At 44.2% G+C, this 17,335-nt stretch overlaps 1 protein-coding gene across 3 annotated transcripts in view; it reads left to right on the forward strand.

The window, feature by feature from the left end:
• Positions 1-7,330: 7,330 nt before the first annotated feature.
• The window catches only part of ADCK1 (aarF domain containing kinase 1), a 72,890-nt gene continuing 62,885 nt past the window's right edge, over positions 7,331-17,335 (forward strand). Inside the window, exons 1-3 of one of the 3 annotated variants that reach the window (XM_079308560.1) lie at positions 7,331-7,668; positions 10,499-10,639; positions 14,914-14,997. In XM_079308560.1, the coding sequence (XP_079164686.1) occupies positions 10,514-10,639; positions 14,914-14,997 (210 nt within the window). In that variant the 5' untranslated portion in view covers positions 7,331-7,668; positions 10,499-10,513. The remainder of the gene's footprint in view (positions 7,669-10,498; positions 10,640-14,913; positions 14,998-17,335) is intronic. The other 2 variants (XM_079308558.1, XM_079308559.1) reach the window with 2 other exon arrangements.

Below are 17,335 nucleotides of genomic sequence, written 5' to 3' on the forward strand. Positions count from 1 at the left end.
TATAGCTGTTTCCATATCTGGCAATATTGCCATGTGGCTTGGGAGCCTTCTTTCCTCCTTAGAAGTTGCCAAAGCTGTTATACTAGTCTCAGTGAAAAAACTATGTTTTATCACTCCTACTTGGACATTTCTCCTCATTCCTTTGCTGTGGAGCATTATTTGATGCTGCATGGGGGCAATGCACTACCACATCATTATTTCTATCTTCTGCTTCTGATGATGTTTTGATTAAAGAATTAGCACTTGGAGAGGTGTGCCACTGGGGTCAGGAAGTGGCTGGCATTTCAGCATAAAAAAGGAATTGTCAGCAGTGGATCAATGCTGCATAAGATATTTCTGAGGAACTTAGAGAGGAAGGGACATACTATGATTTATACTAGTCACCATTCTCACCAACTTCCATATTCATCAATATGAAATTGTTATTCATGAAGTCTGTGTGTTTCAAAATGAGTGGCAAAATGTTCAGGGGTACTGGGAAGAGAGTCATACAGTGTGAGCTAGATTACTTGGCAAGTAGAATCCGTTTAAATGAGCTGTGTTTCAACATGCCATTGTGCAAACTTGTATCTGTAAGTAAGAAATGTGGGGTTGAGTACTGGCTGTGCTAGGAACCAGTGGCTCTGAAAAGGCCCCATGAGGGTTACAAGAGACAAGCAGCTCAGAGCAAACTTCTTGTGCTATGAAGTAACAAAAAGTTTCATGATGTAGAAGTAGGGGTATGGTGAGCTCTAGAAGGATTGATCTTGATCTTGATTTTCAAGTTTCTAAAACAATGCTGGAAGGTAGAAGAGGGTTAAAAGATGATAAAGGTATTATAAGGCTATAATTAACTGGAGGTATAGGGGAAATGCAATAAGTAAATTTGTTTTGTAATGAAGTTTAAGAGGTAAACATTACTATTGCCAGATTAGAATGAGGTTAACTCCATTTATCAATGGAGTTTGACCATTACATTACAAGCAAAAATTACCTGAGTGAGCAAATAGAAACATCTAGCATATTTTGTTCATTACAAAATATTGAGAGGAGATTTCACCATCTTGTATATGTACCTGTACAAATTAGAAATGCAAGATATTAAGCCACGCCTTAATCTCACAGAGGAAGGCAAAACAAAAACCAGTGACTGGAAGTGGAAATTATGGAAATTCAAATGAGAAATTAGGTTGGAATATTTAACAATGAGAGTGATTAACCTTTGAAAAACTGTGGGAGATGCTCACTTTTGTATCCCTAGATTTCTTTTAATCAAAGCTGAAATCTTCTGGGAAGAGACAGTTTCATTATTACCAGGTCTGCTCTGGGCAAGCCTGAGCAACCAGGGCCCATATAGGAACATTCAGATGAAATTGATGTCCCACAATCACAGAGGGACAAGAAAAGATAATATTCCCTTCTGAAGTGATGATCTCTGTGCATCTTCATGTGTCTCCTAGGTCTGGACTTTTTCTGAACCAGACCTGGCAATTGTCCAAATGGCAGAGCTATGCTCTGCTCTGCACTGGTGCAGCCTCCCCTCGAGTGCTCTGTGTGGTTTTGGGCACCACAATATAAGAAGGACCTAAAGCTATTAAAGAATGTCCAAAGGAGGGCTAAGAAGATCCTGAAGGGTCTTGAGGGCAAGCCTCCTGAGGAGTGACTGAGGTCCCTTGGTGTGTTCAGCCTGGAGAAGAAAAGACTGAGGGGAGACCTCACTGCAGTTTCAGCTTCCTCATGAGAGGAAGAGGAGGCACAGGTACTGATCTCTTCTCTGTGGTGACAGTGACAGGACCCAAGGGAATGGCCTAAAGTTGTGTCAGGGGAGGTTTAGGTTGGATATCAGGAAGAGGTTTTTCCCCAGAGGGTGTTTGGGCACTGGGACAGGATCCCCAGGAAAGTGGTCACAGCACAAAGGCTCACAGGGTTCAAGGAGCATCAGGACAATGCTCTCAGGTACAAGATGTGATTCTTGGGGTGTCCTGTGCAGGGCCAGGAGTTTGACTCAATGATCTTGTGTGTCTCTTTCAACTTAGCTTATTATGTGCTTCTCTCAAAAGAAACATTAGGCAACGAATGGTTCTAAGAATCTGAAACGTATATTCCACAAATATAAATCTCTCTCTAAGACAAAAGGTATTAATTTATTTCTGTTTTTATCTGTTTTATCCTATCTGTTTTAGGATATTTTTTGGACAATATCTTTCTGGGCAATAATGATATCAGATTTCCACATGCATCTCTATTCACAAAATGATCATGCCAAAATGATCCTTGGTATGGTGAGTAAGGAATTCAGGCTCTGTGCAGGTCTTGGCATGGTGGGGAGCAGGGACATTTTTAGTTTAATGAGAATATCACAGCTGGTTTTAAGAACATATTTATGATGCATTCTAAGGAGTCTTTTGGGGTAGATTCAGGCTGTTAAATCCTCTGCACCTTTTTTATCTACTTCAGCACTTTTCATATTTGCAAATCCAGAATTAAATGGTTCATGAAATATCTTGTAACAAATAAAGATGATGATACAAAGTAATAGAATAAGCTATTGTTAATATCAGATATCTGTATGCCTACCAGTTGCTGCACATAGTCAGATAAAAATGATCAAAATAAACGACTCTTCTTAACTCAAGGGATAAATTATGGACAGGTAGGATGCTAAACAGTGAAAGAGAAGAAATTTAACTAGATGGAAAGGTTCAATCACATCAACGACCACTGTACTTCATATTCCCTTAGGGGTTATAGGCAGCATTTAAAGGGAATAATTATAGCTGGGGGAAAAAAAAAAAAAGATCACAAGGTTTATTTGTGCTTTTGTAAAAAAAAAATCTTTAAATTCTTCAAGCCATGTCTGTATTCTCTGGAATGACTGAAATGAAGGCTGGTTAATTTCTGTTATTTGTTTGCATATTGTAGAAAAGTAAACTTTCTCAGGCAAAAATGTTTTAATATATTTCTGTAAAAAACACAGGCTCTGAAGGTGTTTTGCAAAGGTCTTGGAAACATTCCACTTCCAAGTAATAAGATAATTTCCCACAGAACATGTTGGCCCACTGACCCTTCCCAACAACCTGAAGAAGTGGAGTGCCCTTTAGGCACCAACAGCTTTAGCAAATAAAGTAAGGGGAATTTTTTTTAACAACAGAAATTATGAGAGAGAGATATGGAGGTGGCATGCAATTGTCTAAACTGATGCCACACAACAAGGTTGAGCAAAGGCCTTGAAGGAAAAAATATTGGTAGAAGTGGAATTTGATGATCACGTAAAGTCCTGCTCTCCAAGGAGCACATCACTTTCTATTGTCACATTCAGACTTTGCAGACTACTGAGTCACAGGGACTGAATGACCTTGGGCAATGGGCATGTTTTTGTCAAGAGATGTTTTATCTAAATACTGGCTCTGGACAGCATGATTGGTTAGAAGGTGCTATTTTAAAATTTTATGGCTTCCACAGTCAGCTCTGAACTTTCTATTGCTGATATAAAGGCAAGACCTGCCAATATCCATTTAAATTAGACCAAGAATGGGGTGACCTATCAGAAGACCTGTGTGAGTATGTTATCTTCTGGAATTACCTCCAGGTAGGAGATTGCTGCATTTCGTATCTTCCATGTTGCTTTGCACATCTGCCAACCATTATACAGAGATATTTGTAATATTTCATCTAGCAACCTGACCAAATCAGAAAAGAACAAGAAAATATTTGAGAAGTACAGGTCCCTAGCAGTAGAGATCCCACTAGACACATCTTTAACTTGTAGAAATTGGAATTGCTACAGGGATTTTTAGACTTGAACTTGTTTATAGCTGCAGAAGACAGATCTGCCTCAATATTTGTGTTGCTGATCATCCACAGGATGGTAGCAATTTCTCACCATACCTTTTCATAGCTTCTCTAAGATGCTCCTCTGGGTCCACAAAATCATAGGATTACCTGATTTCTGGGACTGTTTTGTTTTCCTTTCCCATGCCTCCTCTCCATACATGAGGAATATCTAGTATAAGTGAGCCTTTGTGGGCATCTTGTCTTGTTCCTCATAAAAGTGAATATAAAAAAGAAATTCTCAATAGGGAGGGCTGATGCTGACCTTCTGTCCTCTCTTCATGCAGTCTGACTGCTCTTGTTGCTCCAAATCTTGGGACAGAGAGGCTGAGTCTTTGGGTTTGCATCTGCATTTCATGAGATTCACACCTGGGATGCAAATGTCTTCAATAGGAGTGAAAAGGAAACTCTTTTCACAGTTTGTCTTTCACAGCAATTTGGGGTAATCTGAGATTTAATTTATTCACCAGTTGAAAAGGGAAGGGAAATCAAGCCAGCATCTTTCTTTCAAGCCAAGGTTTTTCTTGCACAGCCCCGTGCAGGCGCACACAAAAGAGCTCTGATCACTCTAACTAGGTGCTTGTTCTAATTATAGAAAGATTTAGCGTTGGTTACATAATTGCCCACTGCACATCAGCACACGGCATTGTTATGCTACAAAAGCTTCTTTTCTATTCCCCTCTCTTCAGCAGAGCCAGTGTCAGCCTGTTTAACAGAAAGCTGCAAGGAACAAAATAATTCTGAAGAAAGCTGCCATAGCTTTCCCAGGAGAGGCCAGCAAAAATGGGATGCTGACCTGCTCCCTGTGCTGGGAGCAGTGCCAGCCTGTGGGATCTGGCTGCTAAAGCAGGGCACTGATAGCCCGGGCAGCAGTCTGCTCAGCATCCCGGGTAGAGGCAGTGGGCTGTGGTCAGGAATCAGTGGTTGTGCTGAGCCTAGAGTTGCTATTTTTGATTTTGATATGAAATATCACAGTAGCTTTAAATGGACACCCCACTACTAAAACCACAATCAGCCTGAGAAATGGATATTGTGAATTTGCAAACACAAAAATGCTTTATTAGATACAAGAACAGTAGACCTTTTCCCTGTATTTTCAAGCTTTCTAAATTATGTGATTCAGAGTTTTTACTTCACTTTCAATCTGTATTTATTTCTCTCATTTCCTCAGCAGTACCTCAGGTGCTCATCTCCCTGACTTTTTTTTCTTCCTCTTTTCCCTCCAAACCGTGAAGCTTCCTTCCAACAAATAGTTTTTCCTACATAATTTGTAATGGTCCAAGACTAAGCTGTGATGCTTCACTGCCCCCCATCAGTTCAAAAGCTCCCATCTGTCCTAGAAGGGAAAGAAACTTATGGGATTGCAGCCAGTTTAGCCATCATATGGCTGATGCAGCAACTGGCCCTGTGGGCCCCGTATCCTCAGCATGCCAGCAGGGTAATCACCCTTATCTCTGCCCTTCATAATTTGTCTCTGCTTTGTTTCTTAGAGATAATATTTAGCAGGAAGCCCTCACTGTGCAGGCATTGACATTAAGGTCTGCTACAGAGTACAAGTGAGGAAAACACAAATGAAGTGAAGCCAGATGGAAACAAAAGGGGTACTGTGGCAGCTTGACTCTGTCTGGATGGCATGTGCCAACCAATGCTGCTCTGTCACTCCCCTCCTCGGCTGGACAGGGAGACAATAACAAAAGCCTCACGGGTTGAGATAAAGACAGGGAGAGATCACTCACTAATTACTGTCAGGGGCAAAACATGGGGACTAAGGAAAATGAAATTAATTTATTTTTAATTTATTATCAATCAGATCAGAGTAGGATAGTGAGAACCCCAAATTTTAAAAAAAAACCTTTCCCAACTCTCCCTTCTTCCTGGGCTCAATTTCACTCACAATTTTCTTCATTTCTCCTCCACCAGAAGAGCAGGGTGACAGGGCATGGGGTTGTAGTCAGTTCATCACATGTGAAGGGATGTTGCTGCTGCTTCTATCACAGGGGTAGAACTCCTCACACTCTTCCCCTGCTCTGTTGTGGGGTCCCTCCCCTGGAGAATTCTCCACAAATTTCTTCAATGTGAGTCCTTCCCATGACCTCCAGTTCCTCATGAGCTTCTCCAGCATGGCCCCTCTGCAGGGTCACAAGTCTTGCTAGCAAATCTGCTCCAGTGTGGGCTCCTCTTTTCATAGATCCACAGGTCCTGCCAGGTCCTGCTCTAGAGGGTCACAGCCTCCTTTGCTGCACTGTGGACATCTGATGCACCATGGCCCTCCATGGGCTGCAGGGGGATCTCAGCTCTGGCACCTGGAGTTTTATGATCCTGAGTTTAGCTCAACTGGTTAGAGAATGGTGCTAATAACACCGAGGTTGTGGCATTGATCCCAATGTGGGCCACTGAAGAGTTGGACTTGATGTTCCTTATGAGGCCTCAACATAATCTGTGATCTGAAAATAGCCTCCTTCTCCACTGATCTCGGTGTCTGCAAGAGCTGTTTCTCTCACATATTTAATCTCTTTTCTTCTCTGACTGCAATTACTTCTGCACAATAACTTTTTTTCTCAACTACGCTATTGCAGAGGTGCTACCACTGTCACTGACAGGCTCAGCCTTGGCTACTGGTGGGTCTTGGAGCCATCTGGTGTTGGTCCCATCAGACATGGGGTATGCTTCTATCAGCTTGTCACAAAAGCCACCCTGTAGCCCCCTCCACCACATGCCATGCAAATCCAGTACAGGTACCCACCAAATGTTCCCAATATTATGTTGATATTTTAGGAAGATAATTTAACACAACATTGTCCTACAGCCAGGGAGAAGGTGGTTAAATTGCCTTTATAACACTTTTTCACAGGGTTTTGGATGAAAAACCTATTTATCCAGAAAAAGAGATCAGACCCAGCCAGCATGGATTTTGGAGGGGCAGGCCTTGCCTGTCCAACCTGATTTCCTTTTAGGACTAGGGGACATGCTTGGTGTATGAGGGGAGGGATATTGTCTACCTGGACTAGTGAAGGCTCTGGAGCACAAGCCCTGTGATGAGTAGCTGAAGGAGCTGGGGTTGTTCAGCCTGGAGAGCAGGAGGCTCAGGGGAGACATTATTACTCTCTAGAAATACCTGAAAGGAGGCTGTAGCCAGGTGAGGGTTGGCACCTTCTCCCAGGCAACCAGCAATAGCAGGTGTTAGCAAAGCTTAGCAAAGAGGACACAAGCTGTGGAAGGGGGTTTAGGCTGGACATTAGGAAGAAGTTCTTCACAGAAAGAGTGATTAAACATTGGAATGGGCTGCCTGGGGGGTGATGGTGTCACTGCCCCTGGAGGTGTTTAAGAAAAGACTGTATGTGGCACTTAGTGCAATGGCCTATTTGACAAGGTAGCGTTAGGTCATAGATTGGACTCAATCTTAAAGGTATTTTCCAACCGAGCTGATTCTGTGAAATAGCATGTGAAATTTAATTTAAATGTTAATTTTTTTTTTTTAAGAGAGCAGAAGATGGGTTTTCTGGGAGCACCACTGACAAAGTGGGATTGCGTTACCTTGCAGTTGCCGAACGGGAGGAGGTTGCAATCCTGCAATCCGGGGCGCAGACTGCGCCCTTTCCCGCAGCAAGGGCTGACGGCCCAGCGCAGCCCGGGAGCCGTCGAAGCGCAGCGCCGTTCCCTGGGCTCCCCCCGCGAGTCCCCCGTGGGCTCGTCCACGGGCCGCCCCTTGCAGTCCCACCGCGCCCCCGCCCCTCCGAGCGGCCGCGCCCGCAGACTACGTTTCCCGGCGTGCCGCGCGGGCCAGGGCCGTACCGTGTGCGAGGCGGAGGGGGGAGCGGCGTGGGGCGCGCGCGAGTTGAAGTGCCGCTGAGGCGGTCGGTAAGTGCCGCTCCGAGCGCCGGCGGAGCGTCCCGGCGCTCCCGCCCTCACACCCCCGCGGCCGCCTCGGCCCTGCGGGGACTCCGCGCCCAGGCGGCGAATGCCGCCCGCAGCTGCGGCCCCGGCGGCGGGGACCCGGCTGTCGCAGGGCTCGGCGAGGCCGGGGCTGTTCGTGGAGGCGGGAGCGGCGCGGGGCGCGGACGCTGCTCCGGGAGAGCCGGCCCGGCCTGAAGGAGAGCCAAGAGCGGGCGGCGCCGGCCCCTCTGTCCTTCACGGGCTGGTCTCGGGCGCGGGGCGGACGCGGGCTCGGGGCCCGCAGCGGCCTGGCCGCGCCTTTGGGCGGCCCTGGGTCCCCGCTGTCCTCGCCGCCGCTCCCGGGCCTGGGCAGTGGCCGTAGGGTCACCTTCGGGGCTCCGGCAGGGAGCCGGCCCCGTCCCGGCCGCCCCTGCTGGGAGCGGAATCTAGCTGTAACGCCAGGGACGCTGCGGTGCGCCAAGTTGTGTGAAAGTCAAAGAAGCCACCTCACCTAGGTGAAAAAACAGCTGGAGGTGATCTGTCAACGCAGGGCTTAATAACGAGAGGCAGTGACATCCCAAGGCTTGTTTCACAGCTGACAGGGCCCTCAAGATATCCCTTGGGGTGTCGTAATGGCTCATTTACATGGAACAGGTTCCTCTATACCTTCTGCAAAACTCTGAAATACAATTTACTTCAGAGAATTCTATTTCTGTACCTTATATTGGAGAGGTTTTAATTATTCCCTTTTTATTGCTACAACATGTTAAGCATGAAAGCAGGAACTTTCTTGCTGAAGAATTCAGCTTTGCTTCATGTTTATTTGCTGCCTAAAGTTCCCATCTTCCATTTGTGATGTACAGCTGGTGGGTATGGCAATAGATGTGATGTAACAAACTGCAGATTATAGCTTCAGGTAGGAATAAGATGCAAGAACAGATGGACCTGCATCCTGCTTTCAATAAAATGTTCTTATAGTAATTGAGAAAGTGAAGGAAAAAATAATGAAAAAGAGAGGCATCTTTTCCGTTAAGAAAATGTCATTGCAACTTTCACTTTTTGAAATTTTACAGAAATGTACAAGGAGCACAAATGGTTTAATTAAAACACTTAGCAAAAAATGACTTTTGAAGATGACAGAGGATACAAGAGATCTCTGTGCAAAAACCATTGGTCCTGCTGAAAGAAACCCCAAAATTTCTAGAATTCCAATGAGGCAGGGGAAGCAGGGCAGCTTTGGTATTTATGAAGTGTGTGTACATTTGGCTGCAGTCAAGAGCTCAGGTTTTATTTTCTGTCGAGTTTGATTGCAGGTTCAAAGGAGTCCTGGTCAGCCAGCTACCCATTCTGACAGGAGAAAGAACTGGGTTGCTGCAGGCAGCTCTGACAGGCACCAACAGAATATGTCTCAGCTTTTCTGCCTCACAATTACCTAGGGTTTGTAAGGAAATAATAAAGTTTAGCTAAGGTTCATGTACAAAGGTCTCTTGTGTTATATTAGCTTATTTTGCTGATTGTGTTCTGGTGAACTGTTTTTGAAAGACTTGACCTGTGTCACTGAATGTGTTTTTTGGTTACAAGGCTTCCAAGAGAAAAGGCACAAGCCAGACTGCCCCTGCTAAAGCTTCACAATGAGAAGTAGGCAAGTTTCTCAGTCAAGCTTGGAGAGGCAGGATTAGTAGACTCCATGTTGATGGGGTAAGAGCCTGCACTGTGTCAAGGGTGCTCTTGAGAGCTTGCAGAGAAGTGACAATACCTTTTGATTTGTAGTAGAAGCAGAAGGAATGGTCAGTCATACTTTCTGCCCAATACCAGCCATAGGGAAAGGAAAGAAAAATGTATCTAATTCACTGATTTTTTTTTTTTTCATATCTGAGTCCTCAACAGTTACATAAAGAAATGGAAAATATATATATTAGCACTTAATGAGTTACATGCTTATGCTACTTTATATTCTGCAAACAATGAATGTAGTGATCCAAAGTGCTTAGTGTGGGAAATGTGTTCATTCCCCACCCTTGTCTCACAGGAAAAAAGTGGTTGAGATGTGTCTCACCCCAGGCCTGTATTGGGCCTGTGACAGAGCTAGGAATAGGCTGTAGATTCCTGCACATGACTGTTCTGCTGGTACATTCCTTGTTTGGCACTTGAATGGGATAGTCATAATGAGAAAACAAATCCCACTTGGTTACTCTGATTAGGTCCCTCATCCCCTGCACTCTCAGTGGTTGTCTGGCACCAACTGCTAGAGTGGCATGCAGCCTTCTGGGATGCATTGCCTCTTCCTAGACCACTCATCATTGGTGTGGAACTTTCAGAACTGGCCTGGTAGAGTTTCTGACAAGCTTTGGGTGTTCTTGATGTTACAGGAACTCTTAAAACATGTTTTTGTATATCTTCTGTTATCCCCTTAAAATCTGCCTACACTGTGATATCCTCAAAAATTTGTTTTGAAGAAGTGCCTGTTGATAGGATCAGAATTGACTTTTGTTGATCTCATGCTTCCTTCTTTCTGCACCTGTTGTGTCTCCTTGAAAAGCCTTTGGGATCCTGAACTAATGTTTCATTGCACAGATGCAAGGTCTAGCAGTGAGTTACTTTTGGATTTGTGGCCTATAGACACTATTGAGTTAGGAATAGCAATGAACAACACCCTCAGTTTCTGTGTGATTGCTTGAGCTCTTGGCTGGGGGCAGTGCTACCAATGTGTCATTAGGAAAGGAACAATTAAAACTTGGATTGTCAGGTCCTCTGGGGCTGTAGGCCAGATCACTATGTCCTTATCAGATGTTACAGTTGCTGTTTTGTGTCTCAGCAGGGTTCATCAGTCATGGCACTAAGGGCCTTGAAATTTGCCTCATTGACAGCAGCTGCTTCTGGCATCTATCTGTATGGAAACAAGTTCCTGGATCCTAATGATTTTGGAGTTGTTCGTGTGGGCCGAGCCATTGCCACAGTAAGTTCTACCCTAGCAATGTGCAGGCAGATTCCTAGATGGGTAAGGGAATTCAAGTTCACAAGAACTCGGGATTTTCTGCATTCCCTGTCTGCATTTTCCATTGGCAGCTGGTTTAGGAAATCAGAATGTCTGTGGAGAGCTCTTCAAGTTCTTCATGCAGTGGGGAGAAAGGAGGTGAAAGCACGTAAGGAATACAGCTGTTGTTTGCACATTTTGGAAAGAGAAAAATGGACATACTGAGCTGCAGAGAGCTGCATTGGCTTGCCTGGATAGGGTGGGATCTTCAGAGCAAGGGATTATTTTGGGCCCATGTTTTCACCAGCCACCCTTCAAGGTCAATTGCCCAGGTGCAGTGTCCTGCTGCATTTTAAGAGTGATTTAGTTCAAACTCTCTTCTCTGCATGTGGCATTTTTACATTTTGTTATAAGTATCCTGGTTGCATTGATAAACAAGGGTAACCATTGCCCTATGACCCTTGGTATAAGATTTGGGGAGAGAAGGACTGGTGTTTTGAGGCTCATTCTCAAAGCAAGAGTCAAGTGAGGATGGGTGGTTACATACATCTGAGATTGGAGTGGTTTCCAGATGTGTGAAATGAATACTACATCTGCCTAGCATCACTGATATTTCTCAGAAAACTGGGAATGGAGACTGCTGCCTTCTCCTTGATGATGTTCATTGATGAATCCATGAGCAGCCAGGAACATGGAGAGCAGAGACTCTGGAGGGGGTATCAGTCTCCCTGTACCTCACTTGCATTATACATCTGTCACTTCAGGCCACAATCTCCATCATTTACAGACCCCCAGTGGTAAGCAGCTGTCTGTCTGCATTTTCTGTGACTTTTAAGCACTTTGTTAATGAGCTTTACAAGGAGTCAGCTCCTGAGGGCAGATGCAATAAAAAGCAAGCTCTGTGGGTTGGCTCAGGTGCCATGTGCGTGCAGCATCATAAACTGTTGTGAAAAATGAATGTTTATTTTGAAAGGGTGAAGGCAGAAATACAAACTGTAATCTTTCCTTCTTACTTAACAAGGGCTAAGCTTCCTGCTCTGTCCCTGACCATAAGGTAGTACTGCCTGGTAGCAGGGAGAAGCTCCTTCCCTTTTAAAGCACAGGACACTGAGGCATGGAGAGGGAAAGGAGTTTCTTATTGCTTGAGGAGAATCTGTTACTCAGGGTGTTTGGGTTCTCCAATGTGTCCTTGAGTTCTGTTTGCTTGACTAGTGTTTCTCAGTCTTTTTAAAGCCACTGTTTTTGTAGTAAATTACTATTTAAGACAAAAATAAATGAGAAGTTCCAGTGATGAGGCTGTGCAGTTGGTGCGTGTTTTGAGTGATGGTGAGAGATTACTTTCCTGAAGAATAGCAAGTAGGGGAAAGGAAATATTCTTTGCTTTAGATAGTGGCAAATCACATGCCTGACTTTTATGTTCTCTGCCTTCAGGGAGATCACAGGTCATTGGCTGTAAAGCGCTTCACTGGTCCTGCTCTTAAATGCATTAGAGGGTTCTGCACCCATAGCTGCAAGCAGTGACCCCAAAACCAAGTTACCAGTGCTCAGTCTTCTGTAGGTGATGGCAGCATGTGTTTAAATCTGTGTGTATACTTTTAAAAATGAATGTTTTAAAAAAGAATGAATTTTCTTTCCTCTGGTATGTATGACTGCATGTGTTTGAGTTGCTTCTGACAGATTCTTTAGTCTTGCTGCACCAGTGACCTCTGCCTTGCCTGCTCATTGTTGGACAGTTGGAAGTCAGCTTTCTTCTGAGCACAGGCAGCCTGAATTGCTGTCATTCTTAGTCATGGACCAGGTGAAGCCAAGAGAGCAGACGAGAAGAAGCTCATAAATCTCTGTAGCAAACAAGTGATTTTTTGATATTGGATACTGGCGACATCTACATGGACCTAAAGTATCTGTCCTTCAATCCAGCCCTGCTCTGGCTTTCTGGATGCTTGATTCTGTTGTTGAACCATAGCCAGGCTAAAGCAGACTGTGATGAAGAAACTGCAATTCTTAAGAGCTAGTGAGTTCAGCAGCAGCAGACACAAAACTTTAAGACAAGTTACAGTGAGGCAAACAAAACAAAAGAGAAGCCTAGAGAAAAGAACACATGAGGATCAAGGAACCTGATGTACAACTATGAGACTCTGGACAGATTTCATCTGAGTTTGAAAGGAGAGATTTGGGTCTAGTTGTATTTTATGCATGTTGGTTCAGTAGTTCTTTGCAGACTCCACAAGAAACTCGATGAAACTCACTAGCAGAACATTTCTTTTTAAGCCTCTGTTTCGGGAACTGGCTATGTATGGGTAGACAGCTATTCAGGGGGAACATTGTGCCATGACTTGGTAAGATCTGAGGATAGATTTAGGAGCAGTGGAAAAGTGTACAGAGAATTCATTGATACCAAATGGGACGTTTAACACTGGGCAGGATGCAAGCTCAGTTAAAGTAATCTGGCATTTGGAAAGGGAGAGATTGGTTGATTTTGTGTATCTTTTTATAACTCTGAGCTTCAGTCTCACACTGTAACATGAATGACAGCACTAGTCTTGGATGAGAATGAAGTCAGTGGTGTGGGCAGCATCACGCTACAGAGTGTTTCTGTATTCTGGTAAAATTAGAAACCTGGCAGAGCTGTTGTGCATTTGCCCTATCCTTTGAGAGTATACCAGTTGTTTTGGTTATGTGGAAGGAACATTCTGTGCAGTAGCTAGACACTGGGAGGGATTTGGCAATGTCAGAGTTGCCTATCAGGATCATCATAATATTAATTTAGTGTTTAAGATTACAGTGTAATTAGCAACCGCTTAATTAATTCCCTCTTCCTCTGTAATACAGGCCAATCTGTTAGCTGCTTCTTTTTGAGTTGGAGGTGATAATTACCCTTGTGGACCAGTGATAAAATAAGAACCAACTCAAGCCTTCATGCAAGACTGATTCAAACCTTCCTCCACTTCAAAGTTGTTCTTTGAGGTTGTGAAGATACTTTGAAAAATTTTTCTTCTGAGTGGTCTCAACTGTAGCTGTGCAGCTCCTGACTTCACCAGGGGCAAGAGAGCCTGAAAAGCCAGGAAAAAAATTGCTGTGTTCAGTTTACAATTTGGAAAACAGGAAACATTGAGAAACCTAACCTCCACAAGGAGAGAGTATGTCTGTTTGTTACTGATTCCCAGCTTGGTCCACTCTTGGATGCATTTCTGAGCTTCTGACTCTTTCCCTATTGTCAGTTCTGCTGGCTTTGTCTCAAACCAGGTTTGCTTCCCTTTCCTCCCTGTCTTTCATGATACGTTGACTGTACTTAGTGCTCTTCCTGGGCATGTTTATGGTGAAAGGTGGGGCTAGTACCCTGTGCCAGAATGGAATACTACCCCTTCAGTAGGGAGATTTGAGGAAAACTGACTTTCAATGGGAGTTTTGCAAATGATTTTTCATGGTAAGGATCTTGAAGTTCAAATGGCACATTAGTGGACAGGCTTCTCTAGGTGTACATTCCCTTCTCTCCCTCCAAACACGACATGTATGTTTCTCTCCCATTCACTGACGTTCTGACTGTGGGAAGAGAGGAGCTTTAGTGATAGGAATTATGAAATATCCTAGATCTGTTTTCAGAAATCATTAAGGCACTTAAGAATATAATTCCATTGTCTGTGGGAATCTCTAACTGACAGACTTGAGCTGGATCCTATATCCTGGTTTTGTAATTGAGTATTCGACCATTTGGCCTTATAGTCCTTTGTGCAGTTGAACATCCCCAAAAGTACTGCTGCTTGTGTTAATCTGAGTTTGTTTTTAGTCACTGTGTTTCCTGTTGAGCCTCTACCCAGAGCAAGCTGGTTTGGAGTTAGCAGTTAGGAGCTGTCAAGTGTGGGATAACTGATGGGGCACAAACAGAGTCTGGATGGTCTCTGTTACTAGCAGCAGACCTTACTGTGGAAGCCCCAGATGGCTGACTGAAGGTGTGAGTCTGCTGTGCAAGGTGCTGTACAGAGATTAGGAAAATGCTTTGAGCATCTCAAATAGAAGATAGTATAGGAGTGTCAAGTGTTGCTTATATATAGCTACATACCATTGAGGCCCCTGCACTTCTATTTATAAGTGTTCATTAAAATTAAAGTATTTTCATTTAATTTTTTAATGAGTCTGTTGCTATAGGCTTCACTGTGGAGCCCAAACTTTGAAGCTTTAGGTACATGAATGTTGTTAACAAAAGTTTTATTGTTTTGATAACTGCAGAGCTTGCTCAGCATTTTTGGTTTCATTTGCAGACAGCAGTTATCACCTATGACTACCTCACCTCTCTTCGGAGTGTCCCATACGGATCAGAGGAGTATGAATTCCTCAAATCACAGGTGGGTAACAGCACTGAACAGCATTCCTTGGAAACTGCAAGGCACAGGTGGGTTGCTGTAATGCTGTCATCTTAATAATTGTTAACAGATTGTTAACAACAATATTAGATAACAGGGCCATGTTAGATCATCATCTTGCAGGACTTACATTGGCCAGTGAAGAAAGTCCTTTGTCAAAATTAGCTATATGCATCCAATGCTCACTTAAGTCCAGTAGAGACTCAAGTCCTTGGTGTATGCATTTGGGCTCTGCTGCCACATCTCAGCTGCCCAGACTGGTTGTGTGATAGTCAGCTGCTGAGAGTGGCCTGGCAGTGCTTTTTTATTCTGCATATTGTTTGGTAATCACTATAACATGAAGGCTGACTTGTTTAAGTAAAAGGAGTGTGTTGAAAGGGAGATAATGGAGATGAATCAGACTTGCAGATCTTTGAGGAAATGAGAATTGTGCAAAGAAGTGTACATCTCATTGCAAAACACGCTTTTGTGTTTTGACATCAGTAATTAACAATAATAGCAAAAGCATTTCTAGTGAGAAGGAAGACAAGCATCCCCTGCTTGTCTCTTGTCTCAAGCACTGCTCCTCTCAAGTCTTGTGCTGCACCTTTTATTCCAGCCTATAGCCCTATAGCTTGTTGAGCTGTGAATGACACCCGGTTTTAGTTGAGTGCTTGTGATGTATATTAGCCAGGGTTTCTCTGCTATTCCAGTTCAAGGCCTCTTTGGAGTGGGAGGTAGAGCTTGTGCCAAATTAGGCCAGTCTGCATAGTATGTTTGAAGCCTCATTTTTCTTCTTGGTCTATGTAGGATTTAGGCCATTGATGTGGCTGGTTATAATGCATGGAGTGGTGCTCTCCAGGGATTCTCAGGCTGGAGGGACTGACTACAAAGCTGGAAGTAGCCTTGAGTAAGAGAAATCAGTGAAATTGGACTCCATCATGCTTTAGTATTCCTCTGGCAGAAAACACATCATCAATATGGTCTTAGTGTGTCTGGGATGGTTTGCAGAATGGCTTCCTTGGGCTTGTTCTCATCCTCTGTTGTCTAAAGATGCTAAGCTGTTCTAATGTAGCTCCCCATCCCAAGTGTGTGGCACTGATGCCCTGGCATAAACTGGAGATAGATGTGTTGGAGTCTGGAGCTTCACTGTCCATCTGCCCAGGTCTCTGTCCTGAACCTTTGAAACCTGGTTTGCAGAAGTGTATGTAGCTTACTTGAGCAACAGTCAAGTTGTGGAGTTATCAGTACTGTGGACAGCTTATCATTTGGCAGAATTTGCAGCAGCTGTTGCAAATTGTTCACCTTTTGCCTTGTACCTCCATGGTTTTGTTAACCTCTGTTATGCAGGTTTTAATGATGTGTCAATCCATGCCCCAAGCAGCCAGAAGAGGCCCTGCTTGCTAGCATTGCACAGAGTTGTGGCCTCCATGATTGGCGGCCAGGACTAGTCAGCTCCTGCATATGGCAGAGCCAGTGGCAAGCACAGCATGCCAGCATGGCCAGCACTAGCCTTCAGCTGCATAAAGGGGCATGAGCCAGGAGATGGGAACTTGGCAGAGTCACAGCATGAGTTGGTGAAACTCATTGATCAGTGAAGGCCAGTTCTGCTGTTGACAGGTGTTATGGAGTGCCACCGCTGAGCTTGGCAGGAACAGCACTTGTGGGTTCTTCAGCATTGTGCTTCTAGAACCTGTGCTAGTGAGCATCAGTTTGGCATGGGAGATGCTTTGGACCTGGGCAATTGCACACCAAACTGTTTATCTCAGTGCAGTTTTAAGTGGATGGCAACCAAGTCTTTACCACCTCACAGCTCTTAACCTCTGTGGCAGCTGATTTTGTTGGTCTTGTACTAGCTCAGAATGACTTGTAAGAAGTTACTCCACTTAAGATTAGTCACTGGATAGGACCAAGAGGGTGTGAATACTCCACCCAAGTAAGTGTTGTGTTTTAACAATACTTATCCAGATGTTGCTTCTACTAGCTTCTGTCCTGGATAGAGGTCTAGTAATCTTAGCCCTTCATTGTGCTCTCTTTGTTTCTGTCCTTCTAATGAGGCCAGCTTAACCTTCTCTATATATACCGAGAGTTTGTCATTTTCTTTTAAGCATGTGTATGAATTAGCTGCTGATTTACAGATGCAGTTTTGGTGCTGTGCCTGGAAGAGAGATGTTGTAATTCGATACCAGAGGTATAAGGAAGGTCTTACCTCTTCCCCTACTGTCCCCATCTTATTGGCAGAGAGCCAGAAATCCCCTCCCTGACCCTTTCCTAGAAAAAGCCAAGACCTGAGATGTTGTCTCCTTTTTGCCCTGGCACCACCATGAAATAAAGAAAGGCA

Source organism: Erithacus rubecula (assembly GCF_903797595.1).
Source record: "Erithacus rubecula genome assembly, chromosome: 6".
NCBI lineage: Eukaryota > Metazoa > Chordata > Aves > Passeriformes > Muscicapidae > Erithacus > Erithacus rubecula.